We start from the raw sequence: 23656 nt of genomic DNA, 5'->3' as shown, positions 1-23656 counted from the left end.
CTCCTATATGTTACACGACATATTTGAACGCGATTCATACAAAAAATATGTAATTTTATTATTAAATTTTTACAAGAAAGCACGAGAGCCAAAGCGTCAAAACATAAGCTGTTTAATATCTAAAGGTAATTAACAGCTGTATTGAAATTTACTTGTATAAGATACTTATTAGTCATAAAGACGGGCATGACCCATCTCTCCACAACACGGTTAGTTGAAGCCCGCTTCCCTACCAAAAGAACAAATAGTTATAAAGAAATTTACATTTATAAGGTATTTAACATCACAATGAAACTTTTTATTCATAAGGTTTTGAATAATCTCAAAGACTATTAGAATATATCAGAACCATTGGACCATTAGGATGTGCCTATGCGAAATAATTAGGTAGTCATCTTAGATTGGGTAACATGATTGGATTAGGATGAGCAGCTCTAATCATATCATTATCTCGTTCCCACGGTCTCCTACTCGTGCATACCCACCTTGAGCTTTCATATTCATTTAGTAATCCATGACCAATAACAGAAATCTGGTCCTAAGTTTTAATAATATTACTTTAATTTATCATTTCCACCTAAATTGTGAAAACCTAAGGCTTTGTTCACTTGTTTTCCCGGGAAAGGAAAAGAAAATGTTTCCCGGGAATCTGACGTTGAATTAGGAAAAGAAATCCAGGGAATCTGTGCAGGAAAAAGTTTCCCTAGACTGTTCACTTGCGTTGGAAAAGATTTCCAGGGAAACTGCTTGCCCTTCTTTTTGCACTAGGTTTCCAGGGACATGAAATCCGTGTGTTTTTATTAGGAAATGAAATCCCTAAAGGGTGGGAAAATGGGTTTTTCCATGTCATTTATTGCTTTTTTGCAAATATTCTACATGTGTAATTCTATTTTCCCTAGAAAGCAAGTGAACACTAGAATTTTGTCTTATCAAGTTCTTGTCAGGGAAAAAATAAGTTGTTTTCCAGGGATTTGCTTTCCTAGGAACGCAAGTGAACAGAGTTAAAGAATTTCAAGGAAAAAATTTTCTGCAAGAAATATTTTTCCTGCAATACAAATAGCCTAGGGCCTAAGTTCGGTCACCGAAGATCTAAAAATAAATATCCCCAAGGGAGTGTTTGGCAACCGTCAAAAAATATTCCAAATATTAGTGGGCCAATTGCGATACATGGGCGGAGTGGGAGAAAGAAAAGGTCATAAAAACAGGGGGGGAAACGAATTTGAATTAGCACAATTTTTTACTTGTTTTTAAGGATTTCTCATGCTCTCTCCATCCTCTCCCAAGTCATTCCTTTTCATGTGTCTACCCACCCTACTCAGCTCCTCTTTCATAATTGGCCCAGGAACATTCCATGAAATGTTTAGAAGGAATTTTCAGGAAAAGTTTACAAGGAAAATGTTTTTAAAAGTTCCTTCTAGTTTTTACACACAATAAAAAATAACTTCAACCAACCCTATTCAATTTTTGCTTAGAGGGACCTTCAATTTATGAAAATATTCCTCTAAATTAAACATAAGAATATGATAACCGAATTGGGGACCTACAGTGAACCGGACAAATAGCCTCTTAACACAATAGTAATCTTTCCTCCATGAAAATGGCAAATCTACCCCTCCCATGCCATGTGGGATGTGGGCATTTGTTAAGTTACACTATCGGTTCACTCCATAGCAGCACTCTAAACATAATCATATCATTTCCCTATAAATTGTGAAAAGAAATTTTTTTTCCAAGAAAATATTTTTTTCTCAGAAATGTTTTTCTTGCAAGCCAAACAGGGCCTTGGGTCATGTACGTTCACATGAATACCCTCTTTACATATCTAGTACACAAAAAGAATTGTATTCATACGGTTTTAAATAACAGGCAGAATTTCTCACATATTTATCACCATTGGTATTAAAGATAGGCTACTGATATTTGCACTAGCATGTTTTGATAATGAGATAAAGTCACCTTTGTCTTTTCCTTTTTTATTGGTTGCTTAGATTGCACTAGCATGTTTTGATAATGAGATAAACTCACCTTTGTCTTTTCCTAGTACACTCACACGTCTGTCATGAGTCGAGACTCTCTCGACTCCACTAGATTAGAATTAGGGCTGGTGCCCCTGGCTAGGGTGTATATATGTATATATACCTATTTATTGATTATTAGATTAGGGCTTACTCCTTTGTAATATTTCCTATCTAATCCAATCAGTCATATTCTTTGAGATTGAGATTTGGTCGGTGACTTCTACTTGTCATCGTTATGACCATGGTCTTTTTTCTGATCTTTTGATCATATATCTGATTCATACCTTGTATCATTGATCCATATTTCATATATTTAGATTAGGGTTTACCTCTTAGTTAGGTTCTCCTTCATAATCTAATCAATTCTTTCTATTTATCCATTCTGTGGATACTCATTAGATTATTGGCTCTTTATCCATAATCTATCCCTTGATTTATTGTTCATAAAATTGATTCATTTTTTCCATCGTGTATTTTCATTGTTAGATTAGGGTTTACCTCTTAGTTAGGTTTTTTCTTTCTAATCTAATCAATTATCCCTATCTATTCATTCTTTTAGATTATGATCAGATCGATGGCTTCTAATCATCATTCTTATGGTCACGATCTATCTTTCGATCTTTTGGTTGCAAATTCAACATATCTCTAAATGTCGTCATTCATGGTCACTCCCTCACATCCCTCTGATGACCATATTCTGTTTTTCACTCATGAGCCTATCTTGCCACCATCATTTGAGTGCAAGTATCCTTGCTGAGAGTCTTACATTATCGAGTTTCAATTCATATACCCTTGAGATGACTTGTGGGATCTCTTTATAGCTGTTATACTGCCAGATTTTACCCAACACATTTTCAGTGTGATTGCTATCCTTTAGCGATATTGATAAATCATGTGTTTATCTTACCATGACCCTTCTTACAATTGTTATGCTGTTGGTTCTTACCCAGGGAGAGATGTGTTTGTATTATCTCTTATTTCAACTTGTGTATAACATTCAACGAGATTGCCTCATACTAAAGTTAGTGTTTGTCATTTCCATGACAGGAGTCAGACCTAACTGACTTCACCTATTTGTTGAAACCAGTTTCCTTTCATTTCACCCAGCCAGGTCAACAGAACCTATACCAGGATTGGACTCCCCAGTCATACATCATTGAGGAAGGGGTGCTACCCATAAACTTTCAGTGCCAGTGCATTACTGACAAAGAAGTGTCCTATTTTGTTAGGTTTGTCTTTCGTTGAGTGTACACCAACTTTTCTCTCTCAAAGTTGGTAAGTCTCACTGTGTCGATAAAAAAAGAAAAAGAGAAAAGTGTCACGTTTGTCAGTCGTGTTCATTCAGAGTCTGTTGTTTCCGTCCTTTGTCAAGTCCAATGTAGAACCCATTGAGGTGCGTCAAAAAAAAGAGAGTCATCAATGTACTCAAAATTTCTGTTGAAATAAAGATTTGATTCTAGCATTATCACTATTCTTGTGATTCACTCTTAGATCTAATGTTTAAAAGATTAAACACACCCTTCTCGGATGAGAATGCAGACGAAATTCCCCTCGAGATCTGAAAGATGGTCAAACGAGAAGAAGAACGTCGAGCATAGCCACTCAAAGAAGAAATCGAAGCTATTGATAGTGGTATCGAAATCTGAAACTCGGGAAAGATGGATTGGCAAAACTTTATCTCCCAAGGAGCGCAAAGAATTGATAAACCTATTTAGAGGGGGTTAGAGGTAGTCTTGCTTGATTCTATGAGGATAAACCGGGTGAACGCCCTGTTGTTGTGAAAATCAAGACTCCTTCCGCTTTAGACACTCAGTCGAAAAGCAAGAATTTGAGAGAGATGAACATCAAGCATTAAGTGAAGCTGATGAAGATATTGAGAGAAGACTTTCAGAAAAGGAAGTCATAGACTTGATCCCCAAAAAGATCATTTGGGTTGTACATCTTGGTGGGATTTCAAGTCATTGTATTTAGAGAGTAAGGAAAGTTCTTATATCCAAAAGAAAGAGAATACGAGAGAAAGACAAAAAGGGAAGGGAATGTGTCCCTAAGACAACATCTTAGAAAAATCAAAGACCCAAGTGATGGAGTCTATGAGATAGATTGAATATCAGAATTGTCTTCAACATTTGGAGACTATCGAGAGCGGTATAATCTTGAGCATAAATTCAAGATATTCGAGAAGCGCACAAGTTGAAGTGGAGCACCGTGGTTGAAGTCTTGCTTGCAAATACCGCCAGACTCTCGAAAAAAAAAAAAATTCAAAGTCTTGAACCTTAAACATTCAAAAGCTTGTACATCAAAACATCAGGAGGCCATCCTTGGACATTTGAGCCTTTATAACCAAAATCCTAATGTTTAAAAACATCCTTTTGTGAGCCCTTTGAGTCAACATTTTAAAACCAAACAATTCTTTCAACCACATTATAAACCAGGGGCATTTTATGCACCCGAACTACGCGGACCTGATCCCCACCTCTTCGGGGGTACGTAGGCTACCTGATCAACTCGGGTTCGGTCAAACCTTTGGGATAAAAGTTAAATCATCCTCCTTTCAAAATTTTGAAGCTAAAAAGCTAAACCATTCTTTGTTAAACCTCAAAGCGAACTACGCGGATCTGATCCTCCATTTTTGGGGTACGTAGGTAGTCTGGCAAGATCAAATTCGGCCCAAATCGTTTGAACTTCCGATATCCAACCCTTTTGAACCCGAGCCTACCTATAAAGTTCTTCTGGTGAAACGAGCAAAGGTTCAAGGCAATTGAAAAATAAAAACAGAAAGAAATGAAAAGAACGAGAGTTTGAAGACCCACTAGGTTGAAAACCCGAAAGGGCGGCCTAGAGTCATGTGTTTGCTAAGTCAACAACCAAAAGGGTTGGCTTATGCGAAAGTGAAGGTAGCGGTCTGATGGATTGAAAATTGAAGAGGCAATCCAGTCAGAGGCAAAGACTTCCCACAAAAAGTGAGCTGATAAGACATGGAAGGAGCTCATCGATTATGGAGAACTCTGAAGTTTGAGTAGTATGAGAATTCCAAGCAAAAGCTGAGGCAAATGGTTTGTTAAACCAGAAACCTGGAATGCAATAATCATGAGTTCCCACCAGAGAAGATTTGATGAGATGAAGAAGGCATCACTTCACAGGGCAGGATCTTAGAATCCAAGTAATGTCGGCAAGATTTACTTTGACACCTCCCTAAACTAGGGGCATTGAAACTGAGCAATCCAAAGGGGGGTAATAACTATGACAAAAATCCTGATGGAGGAAATTAGTGCCTCTTGACATGGTTTTTGAAATTATTCTGAAAGCGGCTAGCCTCACCATTTAAAAATACACATCAGGTCTAAGGGTGAATCAAAAGTGAGTCAAGTACCTTGAATAATGTACATTTTCTTTGATAGAGTCTTGGAAGTCTATTCCTCATTCTTATCCATTTTTCTTTCAAGGTCCAAAGTTGTTTGGCACTCGGAGAATGGATGTATACCTTCCAAAGTGAAAAAAAAATATAATACAAACTCTCATAATAGACCCTGGTTTAGGTACCAGAGAAAAGCGAGAAATATCCTGTTCAGACATAGCAAAGATGTCAAGTTTCAAGCAGTAGGTGGTGGAAAGAGTGAACCTCAAATAATGGTCAATGAAAAGAGAAATTTTCTGGCTCAGCCATCATCCTATCTTTATTCCAAAGAAAGAACCCATGCAAACCCAATTTTTCTTACCTATCCTGGTGCTACTTTCCTTGGGACTCTTGTCATGGAAGTACAATAGACTAGGGGCATCTTTTATGACTTGCGTCATAAAAGATATCAAGGAGAAAAGGCAATCAGTGCCAATGTTTATAACAAGTTGAGATAAGAGAGATATGAGTACGTCTTAAGCCAAATCTGTAAACTCCTCATATGAGTCCACTCTTCAAAAGAGTTAATTTTCAAAGAACATCAATTTCCCCAGTGGAGTCTAGAATTTGCTCCCACAATTTTCAAACCTCAGTAGAATGCTTTTCACCTGTCAAAGAAGGGCCAATATCCAAATCCCTGCAAGTTATCTGAGTCCAATTCTCAGCAAGGAACTCGTACTCCCAATTTCCTCGGCAAGAGGCGATCAGTCTAAAAAAAAAATCATCATTCAAAATCAATCAATTCTCAGCAATATCCTTGTCCTTCCAAGGCTCTTCGTGGTCTACATTCAGATATACCATGGACCCTTGCTTCATGAGTGGCTCTTTGTGATATATCCTTTCAGATATATTATGGACCCACTATTCATGGTCATTCCATTCATATCTTTTACATGTCATTGTTTCTGTATGTTGGGCTCTTCGTGGCTTATTGTCATGGACCCCAGATTCAATGCTTGGCTCTTCACAGAGTATTGCCATGGACCCTTGATTCTTTTCTGCTGGGCTCTTCATGGTTTATTACCATGGACCCTAGATTCATTGTGTGGCTCTTCACGGCTTGTCACCGTGGACCCTCGATTACTTCTTGGCTCTTCATAGCTTATGGCTATAGACCCTTGATTCCTGGTTTTCTAACCTACCAACCACCTCAATATCTTTCTCGTGAGGCTCTTCGTGGTTTATTACCATGGACCATCGATTCCCGTTTACCAAATTCTCCCTGAGAGCATCCACCCCGAGTGAAGAAACCAAATTCTCCCTGAGAGCATCCACCCTGAGTGAAGAACTATTTTCTCCCTGAAAGCATCCACCCAGAGTAAAACTACCAAATTTTCTCCCTAAGAGCATCCACCACGAGTGAAAATACCAAATATTCTCCCTGAGAGCATCCACCCCTAGTGAAGAAACCAAATATTCTCCCTGAGAGCATCCACCCTGAGTGAAAATACCAAATATTCTCCCTGAGAGCATCCACCCCGAGTGAAAATACCAAATATTCTCCCTGAGAGCATCCACCCCGAGTGAAAACACCAAATTTTCTCCCTGAGAACATCCACCCCGAGTGAAAATACCAAATTTTCTCCCTGAGAGCATCCACCCCGAGTGAAGAAACCGAATTATTCCCGAAAGCTTTCGCTCCAAGCGTCGAACCCAATTTTCTCTTTGAAAAGCATTTCGCTCCAAGCGTAAAATCAATTTTGTCTCTTTGAAAGCATTCGCTTCAAGCGTGGAACCCAATTTCTCCTGAGAGTTTTTCGTCCTGAACGTAAAATCTAAATTTTCCTTGAATAGTGTTCGCCCCGAGCGTAGAAAGAACCGAGACACCTGAGGCATCCCTTCCATTTCAAGACCCCTGAGGCAACCCTTCCATTTCAAGACCCCTGAGGCATCTCTTCCATCTGAAGACCCCTGAGGCAACCATTCCATCTAAAGACCCCTGAGGCATCCCTTCCATTTGAAGACCCCTGAGGCAACCTTTCCATTTTCAAACCCCTGAGGCAACCATTCCATTTGAAGACCCCTGAGGCAACCCTTCCATTTCAAAGACCCCTGAGGTAACCTTTCCAAATGAAGACCCCTGAGGCATCACTTCCATTTAAAACCCCTGAAACATCCATTCCATATCACAACCCCTGAAGTATCTGATCCTTCCAAAAGTCCAATATTCATAAAATCATCTCCTTCATTCTTCTTTCTCTCCAATCAATTTTGGGCCAGTCAAAATGTGTTATCTGTTCAGCTTTGACATTCGCGCGACAAGCACGCTCTGCCAAAGAGGGGCATCTGTAGACACCCCATTTTGACCGTGCCCTAAACCCTCAAAGTTTGAGTAAAACCTAACCAAACCAATGTTTTAAAACTCCAAATTTCACCCCAAGGTAGATTAGGGTCCCAGCAAGGTCCCTGCAAAATTTCGTCAAAATCCGAGCGCGTTTGCCTAGCGAACAAGCCAAAGTAAGTGTCGTAGTATAAGCTGGAAAGGGGGGTGGATTATCTTATATGGGGCTGTCCAAGGTAATAGAGGGGTTGCGAATTTAGCATTTTCTTATATAAAACCCGTTTTTCATTACAAACAGAGGAGATTTTTATTTTTTCTAAAAGAAGAAAAGAAAAAAAAATTCGCAGAGAGAAGAGAGAAAATCTGAAACCCTAGTTCTGTCCGATCCTTCTTCTCCGCTCAAGCTCCGGTCGAGCTCCGGCGAGCACCGATCAGAGAAATCGATAGAAAAGACAGAGTAAAATAGCAGATCTGAGAGAGAGAGAGAGAGAGAGAGAGAGAGAGAGATTTTGGGGTTCCGATGGAGTTTCTTCCTTTGTCCGATCATCGTCTCCATCATGTTAGTCGGAGCTCCGGTTAATTTCCGACGAAATCCCCTTCTCAGATGTTATGTTTCATAGTCTTCATTCCTTTCTTTTTTCTTTTTTTTCTCTTTTGATTTCAAGTTTAAAACCCAAACATTTTGTTTCTTCTCCGATCGGGATCTGAGAGATTTCCGATCAATCAGGTCAATTTTTCCGACCGGATTTGCACTCCGATTATGTTTCTCCTTGCTGTCACCTCCATTTCTATCATCTTTTCCCCCATTTTTCTTCTCAAACCCTAACTCCCCGGCTGGTCATCCTTTCTGATCTTCTCTGGCTAGGTCTACCGGAGCTCCGATCGATCTCCGGTCGAGCTTTTCTTCCTTCATTCACTAGCCTTTGATGCCGTTACTCCTTTCTTCCATAATTTTAGACTCAAGCTCCCTTTAAAACCCTACATTTTTCATCATTTAAACCTTAACTCCCTTCTTCAATCGATTCCTCTCATTTTCCAGCTAAATTTCAGCTGAGTTCTGGAAAAAACCTAGACCTTGTTAAATCTCAGAGCTTTGGAGTTTCATCACTTTTAATCTGGAAAGAGGAGACCAAAAGATCGGATTTCTTCTTCAATTCAGGTAACATTCTTTCTCTCCTTTGTGTTAATTTAAGAGATTGTATTTTTTTTCCCACTTGAGTTGATTTTTGTAGTGGCTTTGGTTTGATTTATATTATAGAAATATTTTCATTTTTTTTGTGAAATTGTGTTGTGGCTGAGATGTTTGGCTTTAAATTTGTTTAAAAATGTTACAAGTATTTAAAGCAATGATGTGCAATTAAACGATTTCAATTTTTCATGCTTGATGGATTGAGAATGACTAGTTTTGAAGCAGGTTTTTAGTTCATGATGAATGTGCTTAGGAACTCATTAAAGATGTTTATATTCTCATACGTTATCGAATATTTTAGCTGGGAACAGGGGACCAAGCAAATCTGTGTGGATCCAATTTAATTCCAAAATCTCTTGATCCAGCCATGTCGAAAATTTGAAAAATTCTTGCTGTTTGGAAGCTATGAATGTTACAAGTATTTTGTTTTTAAGAAAAAATTAAAAAAATGACATGGAACCTCATATGTAGTGTTAAAATCTCAGAAACTCTTGTTTCAGCCCCTATTTTGGATCATTCCATGTCTCTTTATAATGGCAATTTGTCCACACACTTTTGATATTGGCAGCCCATGTACCCTCATGATATTTACAGGCCCTGTTGTGTGATTTGTTTCTCATGAATATTCGTATGGTTTTTCATTCTGCTTAGTACAAATATTGTTCATAGTATTGAGGCTGTTGTGCTTCGTCTCCAAGAATGATATTGTGATAATTAGGGTATTAAATTTGTGTGAAAGAATATTTTTCTATGAGATGTGTATATACAAATGTGTACGTGTCTGTATATGTCCATGTATGTATATATGTGCCCTTCTCCCTTCAATGCAAGGGCGATGAAGGCGTTAGCCCAAGCCCATCATTAGGGGACTTGCTTAGTCCAATTAGCACTCCCCTCATTTATTTTTAAGACTGGCCCAGTCTTTTAGATACCCTTAAACCTTATGAGCCCATTCATTGCAAGGGCAATGAAAGAGATATCTAGAGACCCTGTTTAGGGAGACAAGCTATGTCTCATGCATAGAAAATCATACCTTCTGAGGACAAGCTTTGTCTCATTAGCGAGTCATACATAGGAGACTACCCAAGTCTCAAATAGAACATCTCCTTTAGGTTAAAGACCGACTTGGTCTGTTAAAAACCGTACCCATCTTGTCTTTGCAAGGGCAATGATAAGGATACTTGGAGCCCACCTCTGTGTCTAGAAGATTTGCATAGTCTCACTAGCACCCTTCTTTATCTCATTTTCTTTTAGAAGACATGCCTTGTCTCATTAGCATCCCCTCTTAGTGCTGTGCACTAGGAGTCAGTCATTTAGTGTTAGGAGTCAGTCTTTCAGTTTCAGGAGTCAGTCCTATCATCATAGGGGTGAGGATTATTTCCAACCTCTTGTTAAGTCATGTGTTTTTATCTACTCTTGCAAGGTATAGGATGCTGTCCAACCCTTGCAGAGCTGTGATTCTGTTCTTTTTTCTCGCAAAGCATAGGATGTTGTCCAACCTTTGCGGGATATTCAGGAGTCTGTCCTCCCCTTATGATGATAGGATTTTTTCCTGTCGTATCAAAAACATCTTCAAAATCCAAAAATCTCAAAAATCTCGAGTCATTAGGAGTAGTTAGGAAATCTGTTCCAAACTACGTTGGCTTGATCCCTTCCACAGGGCACGTAGTGCAGCTTGGGATCCACCTCCCAGGTCCAGCCAAACCTTTAAAAATAAACATTTCAAACCCTCCAAAAAAATGCAAAAACTCTTCAAAACCTTTTCAAAAAGATCTTCCCCTAAAGTTAGGATTCTGTCCTAGACATTTAGGGTGTTTTAGAGTTAGGAGTTTGTCCTGATTTGTTGATATGGTGTGTCCTGTCGTGTGAGTGTCCCTAGAGTTAGGAGGCCTCAAGTCGATCGGTTAGACATTCAGTCGAACCGATGGCTAGACTAGGAAGCATATAGTCAGCCCATGGTTTTCCTTAGGTTGCACAGCCTAGTTACACATAGGATGTAGGGCTTACCTGCATTAGCTTAAGGCTAATTAAATTGCATTAGTTAGGGCACATAGAGAGTCCTAAAAATTACAATTCACATGAATTTAAGCAATTGTATAAAAAAGCTTTAAAAATCAGTCGAGTCTAGTGGATCGAGTCTAGGATAGCGGTTCTAGATGGTTAGGCATAGTAGTTTAGAATAGGGCATCGAACTACGTTGACTCCGATTCTTCCCGAGGCCGGGATACGTAGAGCAGCTGGGATGGACGGCCATCTTGGTCCGAGTCAATGCATTAGAGTTTTAGGATTCATTTTATCCAGTTATGTTTAAAATTGAATTGTGTTGTGTGTTTTGCTGTGTTTTCTTACTTTCATGTACAGATCCTATACCTTTAGCTGTAGCATGCATGTGTTTGCACACCAGAACTCAGACACCAATTAGGTATGACACTCATAACCTAGCTCTTGAGGCTTGTCACTCAGAATCTAGCTACTCCTAGGTGAAACTTATTTTATTTCTTTTATGTGTGATTATTATTCATCTCCGAGACATGCATGATTAGATAGACGTATTCTCGGAGATATTGATTCTCATTTCATATGACTTTTGCCCAAAACTCTTCAAAATCATTAAATAAATGGCATAAGAGACCAGGTGCTTACACTTGGGCGGATGAGATGCTCTTTAGACCTTCCAAATTCGTAACCAGGCACGAACCCTCTTTTTATAATCTCTGGTTATCCGTTGCAACAGAGCATAGTATGGGATCCTTGGCCCACTTCCTTGGATGGCGACTCTTCTTTGTTTAAGATACGCCTCGAATCTGGGCTAGTCCCCGAATCGAGAGGTATATCACCTTTTATATCGCCACTCATGCTGTGAGAGGCACTTCTTTCGAGAGTTCCTTGGTAGAGCTCTCCATTCACGTGGATGATCCATAGAGACTTCGTGTGGGGCCCGTTCCTCACCGCCTCTCTCGGATCGGGGTCCACAAGATTGTAAGCCCAATGGTTTCCACCTTGGCATTCCCATCTTATTTTGATGATTCCAATACACAAGTGATTTATGATCACTAATGTGTTGGATTATCTATGTTGTAGATCACATTGGTGCTAAGACAACATTGCTTGGATTGAGGCCAAGAAGATCTCATTGGATCGATTATGAAGGCCAAAGACATCGGAGATCCAAGACAAATGAAGACTTGAAGAATGGCATTGAAGATCGAAGTCAATTTAGATTGTATAAAATCCAATCTTAGTTTTAGATTTTAAGAGGCATAATTAAGGAAATAAACACACACCCTAAATTTATATGTGATTGTCTTTGTGGTGTTCCAACACCTTGGAACCCTCATAGCAATCCCAACTTGGTGTTAAGTTGGAAGCCCAAAAACATGAAGTGAAAATCTGCTCTCCATAGGCTTCTCGGAGTTCCGAGAATTCTCGGAGTTCCGAGAATTTCTCTCGGAGTTCCGAGAAGCCTATGAAGAGCAGATTTTCACTTCATGTTATTGGGCTTCCAACTTAACACCAAGTTGGGATTGCTATGAGGGTTCCAAGGTGTTGGAACACCACAAAGACAATCACATATAAATTTAGGGTGTGTGTTTATTTCCTTAATTATGCCTCTTAAAATCTAAAACTAAGATTGGATTTTATTCAATCTAAATTGACTTCGATCTTCAATGCGATTCTTCAAGTCTTCATTTGTCTTGGATCTCCGATGTCTTTGGCCTTCATAATCGGTCCAATGAGATCTTCTTGGCCTCAATCCAAGCAATGTTGTCTTAGCACCAATGTGATCTACAACTTAGATAATCAAACACATTAGTGATCATAAATCACTTGTGTATTGGAATCATCAAAATAAGATGGGAATGCCAAGGTGGAAACCATTGGGCTTAGAGTGACAAGCCCGGGGTGCATACGAAAGAGGTGAAGATCACTGTCTTCAACTATGAAAAGTGTTCTTTGAATCCATTAAAAAAAAAGAGAGAGAGAGAACAAAATTCTCTAAGAATTTCACTGGTAATAAACACAACAATTCATTACATTTCGTTCATAATGACTTAAACAAGAATCAAAGACTCCTAATCCAACCAAGATTCCTAACTTAAACCCAACTTGCTTACTTACCAAAAAAACTAAGTTTTGTAAAATAGTAAAACTCAACTTTCTAAAAATTAGTAAAATATGACCCTATCTAAAACTCACTAAAAAATAATAATTTAACAAATTCTAACATAAAGGGACAATGTGCGCTAAAAACACTTAAATGTAAAGGATGAAAGCATACTAAAAATATTAAGTTTTGACTTCAGACTCAAATTTGACCCTCGAAATGGCTTCTTTTTGCGATGTTTCCGATCGACCAATGAACCTTGATTGATTGATACCCATGTAGGACACGCCGGACTCTTTCCAATGGCATATAATACTACATGAAAAACCTCTTCTTATTAATAAATTGGACGTATTAGAACGAACTCGGTCATACTAGACCAAATTAGAAATCGGTCGTGCTAGATTGAAGTTTGACATACTAGACCGAACTACAAATTGGCCGTACTACATTGAACTCGGTCATAGTAGACAGAATTGCAATCGGTCGTGCTAGACCGAACTCGATCATACAAGACCAAATTGCAATCGTTCATGCTAGACCAAACTCGGTCATGCTAGACCGAACTCAACACAGTCATAATAGACCAAACTCGGCCATGCTTGACAGAATTACAATATGGTCATGCTAGACCAACCTTTAAATAAATTAGACTTGGCTTTGAGTCATATAACCTATTACCTCTCTGATATAGATAAGACAAATCATACCATTTAAGGTCTATAAATTAGCCTCCATACTCTTTGGGAGACAGATTGCTCTCCCCAGAAAATAAGGTAACTTCAGGAACCCTGAATTTCCAAGAGTCTGAGTAGTAGGTATTATACTAGTCGGGGTATGATTTCCTATACACCGGCCTATGTATCTGTCTGAACATCGGACCAAGTTTCTATTGTATCTTTTCCATAACTTGATCTATATTCCGACCGATGTACTGGGGCATGAAGTCATCTCGAACGAGAGGTTGGTTCAAACCTATCCTAGGATCGGACGGCACCAGTTGCACTCCGCTTTCAACTAGTAGTGCAACACCAAGGTTGGCCTGGGGATTTGGAGGTGGTGTACGAGGTTGGTTTTGGTTCTAGTTCCCATTATTGTTCCCTAAAAACCAATTCCATCGCCAGGTGGTGTACGAGGTTGGTTTTGGTTCTAGTTCCCATTATTGTTCCCTAAAAACCAATTCCATCGCCGACCTGCAAACCACCACTAGGATTGTTCATGCTCTCATTTGGTCTTACAGTGTCAGGATCTCATCGATTTGCCATGGACGACCTCGTTAGCTGTTATGGTATAGTTGGGACGAGGTTGTTAGAAACGAACATGGTTGGTGGCAAATTATGTCACCGAGTTTTGGCAAAGAGGAATGCTCACCTGAGAAGATGAATCTATTCAGTTGGTTTTTTAATTCAAGGAGATAACCTACAACTACTGTAAAGTAAATGACAATCCAGGAAAAGTAAATGATAAAAGATAAAGGTTAAGACATGTTTTGTGTTGGTTTTGGGACCCCTTCTTCTCATGTAGTCATATTTTTATAGCCTTCTTGCACACCACTACTCCATGTCTTTGAGTGGAGATTTGTTGTAACTGTTAAAGTATAAAAGATAAATAACACCTTTCTCCAATTGCTTAAGCTTTTGGAGAAGTTGGTAAGTTATCATGGTATCAGAGCCAAAGGTCTCGAGTTCAAACCTCCCGGATAGCAAAAAATCCACATGTGATGGTCGGCCCAAAGTGGGACCACATGTGCCACGTGTTTGCCAAGGTGGCCACACGTGTGGGGGAGTGTTAAAGTATAAAAGATAAATAACACCTTTTTCCAATAGCTTAAGCTTTTGGAGAAGTTCGTAAGTTAACAGTAACTACTCACCACTACCCTTGAGAGGGAACTTGCATTAACTACCCACTTTAGCTTTGAACTTTCATATGTTCCCTTGTTGGAGAATAATTTTTGCCCTTATCTTCTAGAGAAGTGACTGCTGGCATGTAAAGTTTGCTTTGACTCCGAAGGGAAATTCAAAAATGGGTGCAAACGTAAGTGTGGATACTGGATATTCTTTGTTTGAAAATGCATTTAGCAGGCAAAAGAACAACGAGGATATAAATATAGAAACAAGAGAACCATTCGGGAACCTTCCCTGAGTATTGCCACTATCTTCGTACATCTTTCTTCCCATGCGAGAAAAATATATAAGGGTGTATCCTTACATATATGGTCGCATACAAGCACATATACATTTTCAGGGTTTGGTTAAAGGGATGCTTTCGTTGAGCAATGAATTGATGAGCTGCTCAAGGGCTGGGAGGCGTTGATTGTGGTCATAACTGTACATGACCTCGATCATCCTGGCAGCGTTTAGTGAGGCTTCTTTGAAACATGGAGAGAATTGATTTGAACAAAGGCATTCCTCGTTGAGTTTCTTCCATGCATTGGATATCATATATTTCACCGCTTCACGTGCATTTTCAAGGGAAGAAGAGCTCCCATTTTCTTTCATGTAGCACTCTACATATGACCCATCATATCCTTCTTGGTTCTCATCCTTCAAATATCATGGGAACATTTGTTAGTTTGATGACGGAATTGTATTACAAAAATACAGCCTATCTCTCAATTTTGAAGAAGAAATTTTTTTCAGTAATTTAGGCACTTTTTTCCTTTCAAGGACCCACCACATAACACTCCTGAGAACCCTATCATACACTTTCTCCAATTTCTAATTTTTATTCTATTTTAGTGGCATCCGAATGGGTTATTGTGGTTCTCAGGTATTGTCATCATAGTTACAAATAAGTCTCAGGAATTTCTCCGGAACTCCGAAAGGGTTTACTCAAGATATTATAAATGTTTCAAATATATAAAAATTTACATTTAAAAAAAATTAGCACTTCAAAAAATGGCATTAATTTTTTGTCATATTTTCCTTAGTAAGGATATAATATGAAGATATCTCAATGATTATTCAAAATCTGGAGAAATTTTTTGAATTTTGTCGTTTTATACAAAATTACAAAATATCATGATGTTAATTAAAAAAATCAGAGATATCCTCACTACCATATTTTGATAATGGCACTATTCACTCTGCTCTACAAAGATGCTTATTCGAAGCCTAAAGTAGCTTCGTTGAAGCCAAAATTGCTTCGTCAAAGCCAAAATAAGCTAGTCGAAGCAAAAAATAGGTTAGTCAAAGCCAAAATTGCTTATTCGAAACAAAAAATGCTTAGTTGAAGCCAAAATTGCTTCGCCAAAGCCAAAATAAGCTAGTCGAAGCCAAAAATAGGTTAGTCAAAACCAAAATTGCTTATTTGAAGCAAAAAATGCTTAGTTGAAGCCAAAAATATGTGAGTTGAAGTAAAAAATGCTTAGTCGAAGCCAAAAACAGTTTACTCGAATCCAAATAGGTTACTCGAGCCACAAAAAAAAAATTATTCAAAGCCAAAAATAGGTTGTCAAAGAGAAAAATGAGTTGCTCGGAGCAAAAAATGAGTTACTTGAAGATTAAAAAAAAGATAGTCGAAGCTAAAAATATGTTAGTTGAAGTCAAAAATGTTTAATCAAAGCGAAAAACAGTTTACTCGAATCCAAAATATGTTACTTGAAGCCGAAAAAAGTTCGTTGAAGCCAAAATACGCACTCGAAGTGAAAAATGAGTTATTTGAAGCCAAAAATGAGTTGCTCAAAGCTAAAGTAGGTACTCGAAGCCAAAATTAGTCGAAGCCAGGGGAATTTTCGTCCTCGAATTCTTTTCTTTTTTTTTGGCAAAAATAATATTTATACGAGTTTTTAAAACAACTAGCATTTTCATGCAATTATTCCAACTCTTTGGCACGTAACAGTGATTTACCCAAAAAGAAACAATATGAGGAGTCTATGTAGTTACAAAAACATGGGACATGAAGGGTTGCTCAATAGAGATTCCTGAAAAAATAAAAGCTTAGTAAAATACGGTAGCGGTGGGGCCAGAGTGACTATTTATATGGTGTGTCGGTGCCTAAAAATCAAGCTTATAGCAATTCCCATCAGGGTGAAATTTTTCTTGAATTAAAAAATTGGACCCTTGAATTCCTTTTCAATGGATTTTCATGTTTTATTTTGACTTCATGGATTTTCCTTTTTGTTTCTATTTTTACGCTAGACCAAAATCATTGCATCAATTGTCAACCACTAATCATCGTACCTTTGCACTTCCCAAATCGTCCCAAAGCCGAAGAATGGTTGCGGGCCAGGTTAAGAGGCCTGGAATATCGTCGACACTATCTACACTCTCTTTTGCCATCCCTTCTCCCAACTGAAAAAGCATGTGAAGTAATACAAGGGGTACTCCCGAACTAATTACTCCATTTCTCATGTACTCATCTGTCTTTGGGATATGTCTAGACCGAAACCATTTTGCCTCTACCATGAATGCATTGCATAGCTTCCCCCACTGGTTAATTAGACAAGGAAATATGATTCAGTTGTTAGAATTTGTGACTTAATTTCACCATTAATGACAGTAAGAAAGTCAATTCATGTTTTAATTAATATACCGATTTTCTCAGAGATTGTAGGGGATTCCATCCATGTTCCATCTGAATCTTGTCTGAAATCTCATTACTGATGTTATATAGAGCCATGAAGCATATCTTCATGTATCTCGGTAGCTGCTCAATCTCAGTGACTTCCCATCTGTAATTTGTTGAATATCACTCTATAATATACATATTTTTTAATTCTTAGAAGCAGAAAGAAAATTGGGTTTTTTCTTACTCACCTATTGACTGCTTCTCTGAAGAGGATGAGTTCATCAAGTGTCCCATAGACATCGAAAATGTCATCAATTATGTAAACAAGCGATATGGGTTTTGTGAGGTCGACTCTGTACTTTGAGAATTGAGGGTGTGAGAGCATTGCCATGGGCCACATGAACCATTTCACTGGTTGGTCTCTAACAAAACATAATTCCTTTGACAAACCCAGGTCTTTCCACCACCTGAATTTTGAAGGAGAAGTCATTAAGTTAGAAAGTCTGATATTAGTCTGAAGTAAAATTCAATTGGTAACAGAATTACTAACTTTAGAATGGCTCTAAGCTCTCCTTGATGCAAGGACTGAACGATGTTGAAATCCAATTTCGCTAGTTCTTGTAAGACTCCTATCCTCCCATTGTCTCCTTGGTAGTTTTTGAGGTAGTAGTTGGCATTGAACCTTGGCAATGTCATGTGAAAAGGATGCTCCAAGGTATGTCTTACTAGGTCCGCGAGGTCCGGTTCCATAACTATCATCGAAGCCTTAAGGTGCTTGCAGGTGAAGTCATAAGCTTCATCAAGTATATCCTCGCCATCTATTCTGAGGTTTGAAGCTTCATATAAACCCATCATTCCCCTTATATTGGATCTATAGAGGGTTAGGATCAACCCTCTAACATTCAGATTGGAGGGTTAGGATCATCCTATGGAAATGATTTTTGGAGCATAACCTATTTAGGCTATGGCCCATCTAATGGACGGTTTGGATCATCCTATGGTGTGGGCCATACCATACTTTTAATAAAGTGAGAGTGCCCTCATAAGAAAACAGTAGTGTTGATAACATTTCCTTCTTCTTCTTTTTTTCATAGGAATTTGCTAGCAAACTTCTCCTATGTCACTTCTCGGCATGTGGTCATCCTTGGTGCAGAGATGCGCACAGATGTCAAAGGTTCCTGGCAAAAGCAAAAATAAGAAAAAAAGTAATCATTACCAAAAAAAAGTTAAATAGCTGAAGTTATAAAGTTTTAAATGAAAAATTACCTAGAAATGGTTAAAGTTTTAAAATTATGAAAAAAATACCAACAAAATGTAGAAAGTTATGACAATTACGGGAAAAAACTGATGCGGTGAAATCATGGGAATTACAATCCCCGTATTTGCGGGTGACCCGCGGGTTGACCCGTCCCACCTGCGGGTCGCGCGGGTCACCTAAATTCTGACCCGTAAAAATGCGGGTCATCTCCTGAACCGACCCGTGTGACCCGCACCCGCATCACCCGCGGGTTGACCTGGCCCGACCCACCCGTTTGCCAGGTCTAGTCCTTACTCTCTCTCTCTCTCTCTCTCTCTCTCTCTCTCTCTCTCTATATATATATATATATATATATATATATAGAGAGAGAGAGAGAGGAAAAGGAGTGTGCGGTCGACCGCACCAAGCTTAGGTGCGGTCGAGGGCCCCAAACTCATGTGGGCCCACTTTGTTAGGATGATCCAAAGCAATCATTTGAAAGGCCCTTACATAGATGGGGTATGTACAAAAAATCAGCTCCATAGGATCATCCTAACCCATCCAAAAGTGGAGGGCAAAATGGACAGACACCGTTTGCCACAAATATGTCCATTTTTTGCCCTCCACTTTTGGAGGGGTTAGGATGATCCAATGGACTTGATTTTTTGTACACACCTTATCTATGATGAGGCCTTGCAAATGAATGGTTTTGATCAGCACAAAAAATGTGGGACCCATGTGTTTGGGCCCTCGACCACACAATCTTATTCCTCATATATATATATATATATATATATATATAGAGAGAGAGAGAGAGAGAGAGAGAGAGAGAGAGAAAACGGTTCCTACACACATGTGTAGATAAGTTATCTACACACTAGCTTAAAATACAGTGGGGGCCACATTATTTGAGTGATCCAAACCATTCATTTTTAAGGCCCTCTCATAGATAGGGTGTCCACAAAAAATCAGATCCATAGGATCATCCTAACCATTCGAACTTTGGAGGCAAAAAATGAACTAATTTGTGAAGGCTTAAAGACATCCATTTTACCTCCACAAATCGTAGGGTTTGGATGATCCTATGGATCTGATTTTTTGTAGACACCCTATCTATGTGAGGGCCTTTAAAATGGATGGCTTGGATCACCCAAACAATGTGGGCCCCCACTGTATTTTAAGCTAGTGTGTAGAGAACTCTCTACACATATGTGTAGGAACCGTTTTCTCACATATATATATATATATATATATATATATATATATATATATATATATATATATATAGAGGAAAGTGAAGCTACACCGCCGCTACACCGCCGGCTTAAAATACAATAGGCCCACATTGTTTTAGTGATCCAAAGAATTCATTTGATTGGCCCTCACATGGATAGGGAGTCCACCAAAAATCAGCTCCATAGGATCATCCCAACCCTACGATTTGTGGAGGCAAAAATGAACGTGTAAAAGCCTTCACAAATTTGTCCATTTTTGCCTCCACAGTTTGAATGGTTGGGATGATCCTATGGAGCTGATTTTTGGTGGACACCTTATCTATGTGAGGGCCAATCAAATGAATGGTTTGGATCACCAAAACAATGTAGGCCCATTGTATTTTAAGCCGGCGGTGTAGCTAAGTTAGCTACACCGGCGGTGTAGCTTCACTTTCCTCATATATATATATATATATATATATATATATATACACACACCAAGCTTAGGTGCGGTCAAGGGCCCCAAACTCATGTGGGCACACTTTGTTAGGATGATCCAAAGCATTCATTTGAAAGGCCCTTACATGGATGGGGTATGTACAAAAAATCAGCTCCATAGGATCATCCTAACCCATCCATTTGTGGAGGTCAAAATGGACAGACACCATTTGCCACAAATCTGCCCATTTTTGCCCTCCACTTTTGGAGGGGTTAGGATGATCCAATGGACTTGATTTTATGTACACACCCTATCTATGATAGGGCCTTGCAAACGAATGGTTTTGATTAGCACAAAAAATGTGAGACCCATGTGTTTGGGCCCTCGACCGCACCTAAGCTTAGGTGCGCTCGACCGCACACTCCTTTTCCTCTATATATATATATATATATATATATATATATATATATATATATATATATATATATATATATATAGAGAGAGAGAGAGAGAGAGAGAGAGAGAGAGAGAAAACGGTTCCTACACATATGTGATCCAAGTCATCCATTTTAAAGGCCCTCACATAGATAGGGTGTCTACAAAAAATCAGATCCATAGGATCATCCCAACCCTACGATTTGTGGAGGTAAAATGGATGTCTTTAAACCTTCACAAATTAGTCCATTTTTAACCTCCAAAAATCGAAGGGTTAGGATGATCCTATGGAGCTGATTTTTTGGGCACACCCTATCTATGAGAGGGCCTTAAAAATGAATGGTTTGGATCACCCAAATAATGTGGCCCCCACTGTATTTTAAGCTAGTGTGTAGATAACTTATCTACACATGTGTGTAGGAACCGTTCTCTCATATATATATATATATAAATATATATATATATACTAGCAAAAAACCCCGTGCTATACACGTGCCGACAAAGAATTGTACAGACCACATTATAGGTTGATCTAAACCATCCGTGTGATGGAACACAACACAAATAGGTTGTGCCCGTAAAATAATTTCCATAGGCTGATCCTAGCCCTCCAATCTATAGAGGTTTCCATAATTGTTGTTCCTCTTAAGGTGCTCATAATTCGTCAATATTTTTACAGGTGTCCTGCATTCATAATATCAAACTTTCCGTAATTTGACCCGCACATAGTGAATAAGGAAAAGTTGTTTTTTCGTCATCGTTAGGGGTGCAACTTGGGTCTCAACCCGACCCAACCCGAGGAACCCATATTTTCCAACCCAACCCGATTTCCAACCCGACTGGGTTGAACCCGACCCAACCCGATTTGCAATTTCCTCAACCCGACCCAACCCGATTTTCAATTCGGGTTGGGTCGGGTCGGGTTGACCCGATTTGATATGGTACCAATTGTTGACCACCTCAACTCACGCCGGATTGTTATGGATTTTGAGAACCAATAGTGAGTCACCAATAATCAGTTTTTAACTCACAATCGGTTCTCAAAATCCAAACCAAACAGGGACTAACAATTAACAAAGGGAAATGTTATCCATTGGCTCTGCTCGAGTTAATCAATGCCCTTCCACATCTAGGGGTGGTATACCTCTTTGACAAGGAGATCAAAGGTGGCCTACACACCATATTTGTGTCTACCAATAACAACAAGGGTGTAGAGGGTGATCTCTATGCCACCGCTCTCCGCTTTAGGCTCCTTACGAAACATGGTTATGATATCGCACAAGGTAAATCCTTTTCCTATCTTACCAATACTCATATAAACATTTAATTTGTTTGATAGTTTGGTCTAACTTAATTTGGAACTTTTCTGAGGTTTAGATATTTTTAAAAGATTCAAAGACGAGATGGGCCGTTTCAAGTCATGCCTTTGCCAAGAAGTGAAGGGAATGTTAAGCTTGTACGAAGCTTCGTACCTTGCTTTCGAAGGAGAAAGTATCTTGGATGAGGCTAAAGCATTCACAATTCGGCATCTCAAGAACCTTAAGGGGAAGATAGTGTTAGATAAAAATGATTCATGTAATTTTAGATTTTAAAATAACAGTAGAGAATATAGAAAGTGCAAGTAAACATACCACCAATTGAATTGCCGCAAGTGAAAAGATAAAAAATGATTCAAGTAATTTCAGATCAAAAATAACAGTAGAGAATATAGAAAGTGCAAGTAATCATACCACCAATTGAATTGCCGCAAGTGAAAAGAAATCCAATCTGCGGAGGGAATCAACCTGTAAAAAGAAATGAGGAAGGAAATTATCTTTTGAGTCGAGGCACAGATCTAAATCCGCTGTCCTTGAGACAAGTATCGCCCCCACATACGACAAATCGTGGTGCAATATGACAACTCCGACGTATGCCTCCAGGATACAACAACTCTGCTCCAGGAGGTGTGCACTCATGCTACCCGGATGCCTAGCGAACACGCTTTATGCAGCCTTGACCAAAGAGAAGGAGAGGAACAAATTGGGAAGAAAGAAAAGCCCCCTTCCTACGAATACATGCATATCTATTTATAGGAATTGAAGAGGGATTTTGAAGAGACACTTATCTTCCTTTATCAAAACATATGGGAAGAAAAAACACTTGAGAGACACTTCTCTTCTCGTTTAAAATAAATGTGACCTTTTTGTATAAAATAAATACACAAATTTTGAATTTCTAAATGACTTTTATTTTTAAATTAAATAAAAGTCAACAATCCCCCACAAATTCAAAATTGTAAGATATCAATGAAATTACGGAAGGAACTTTCTGATCAAGGCAAGAGAATAAGTCATGCATCAGTATAGGTGTCTTTGGACTTGAACCTAGACTTAGTGTAGATATACCAAGTATTTGGTGAACTAAAGTCTTGAACCAAAAACTTTGAGTGATAAACTGAGACAACATATCACACACATAACAAATTCAAACATAAGCGTATTCTACGGTGTAGCACTTTTCGGCCATGTGCTCGATCCTGTTTCATGAGCGCTTTAGAGAATCAGCCCAATTCTCATAGGAAGCGGCCACACTTCCACACTCACATAGGTGTACTTATCAAGAGTGCCCCTACAACTACGCACCCCACTGAAAACTCAGCTATAGATAACATTAAGAGTTTAATAACTCATCTTCTTTTCGTTACAGGTTGCACCCATGCACACCATAGGGATAGGTTAAGTGAAATTCACTTTATCATGGTACAAAACAAACCACTCAAGTAACTTGTTGCTCCCATTCAACCTACTTCTTGGGATCTCCGGTTAGTTAGGTTGGGTTACCATTACAGGTGGTTCA

General features: G+C 38.8%; 1 protein-coding gene across 1 annotated transcript; it reads right to left on the bottom strand.

Annotated features, from left to right (window-relative positions):
* Positions 1–15033: 15033 nt before the first annotated feature.
* Positions 15034–18350, bottom strand: LOC143857280 ((3S,6E)-nerolidol synthase 1-like). Its single transcript, XM_077367698.1, has 5 exons — positions 18047–18350; positions 17745–17963; positions 17521–17659; positions 17169–17417; positions 15034–15530 (listed from the first exon to the last, which is right to left on the bottom strand). The coding sequence occupies exons 1-5, from the start codon at positions 18346–18348 to the stop codon at positions 15228–15230; spliced, it is 1212 nt and encodes a 403-aa protein (XP_077223813.1). The 5' UTR covers positions 18349–18350; the 3' UTR covers positions 15034–15227.
* Positions 18351–23656: the final 5306 nt, after the last annotated feature.

Source organism: Tasmannia lanceolata, unplaced genomic scaffold (genome assembly GCF_043159265.1).
Source record: "Tasmannia lanceolata isolate RefF3 unplaced genomic scaffold, GAP_Taslan_0.1 ptg000024l, whole genome shotgun sequence".
Lineage (NCBI taxonomy): Eukaryota > Viridiplantae > Streptophyta > Magnoliopsida > Canellales > Winteraceae > Tasmannia > Tasmannia lanceolata.
This window is presented reverse-complemented; position numbering and strand designations above follow the sequence as displayed.

Coding starts and splice junctions, on each gene's coding strand:
- LOC143857280 (XM_077367698.1), bottom strand. CDS start 18,348: ATGGGTTTATATGAAGCTTCAAACCTCAGAATAGATGGCGAGGATATA. Junction 17,964..18,046: donor GAGCTTAGAGCCATTCTAAA/GTTAGTAATTCT, acceptor TTCAAAATTCAG/GTGGTGGAAAGACCTGGGTT. Junction 15,531..17,168: donor ACGATTTGGGAAGTGCAAAG/GTACGATGATTA, acceptor TGATATTTGAAG/GATGAGAACCAAGAAGGATA.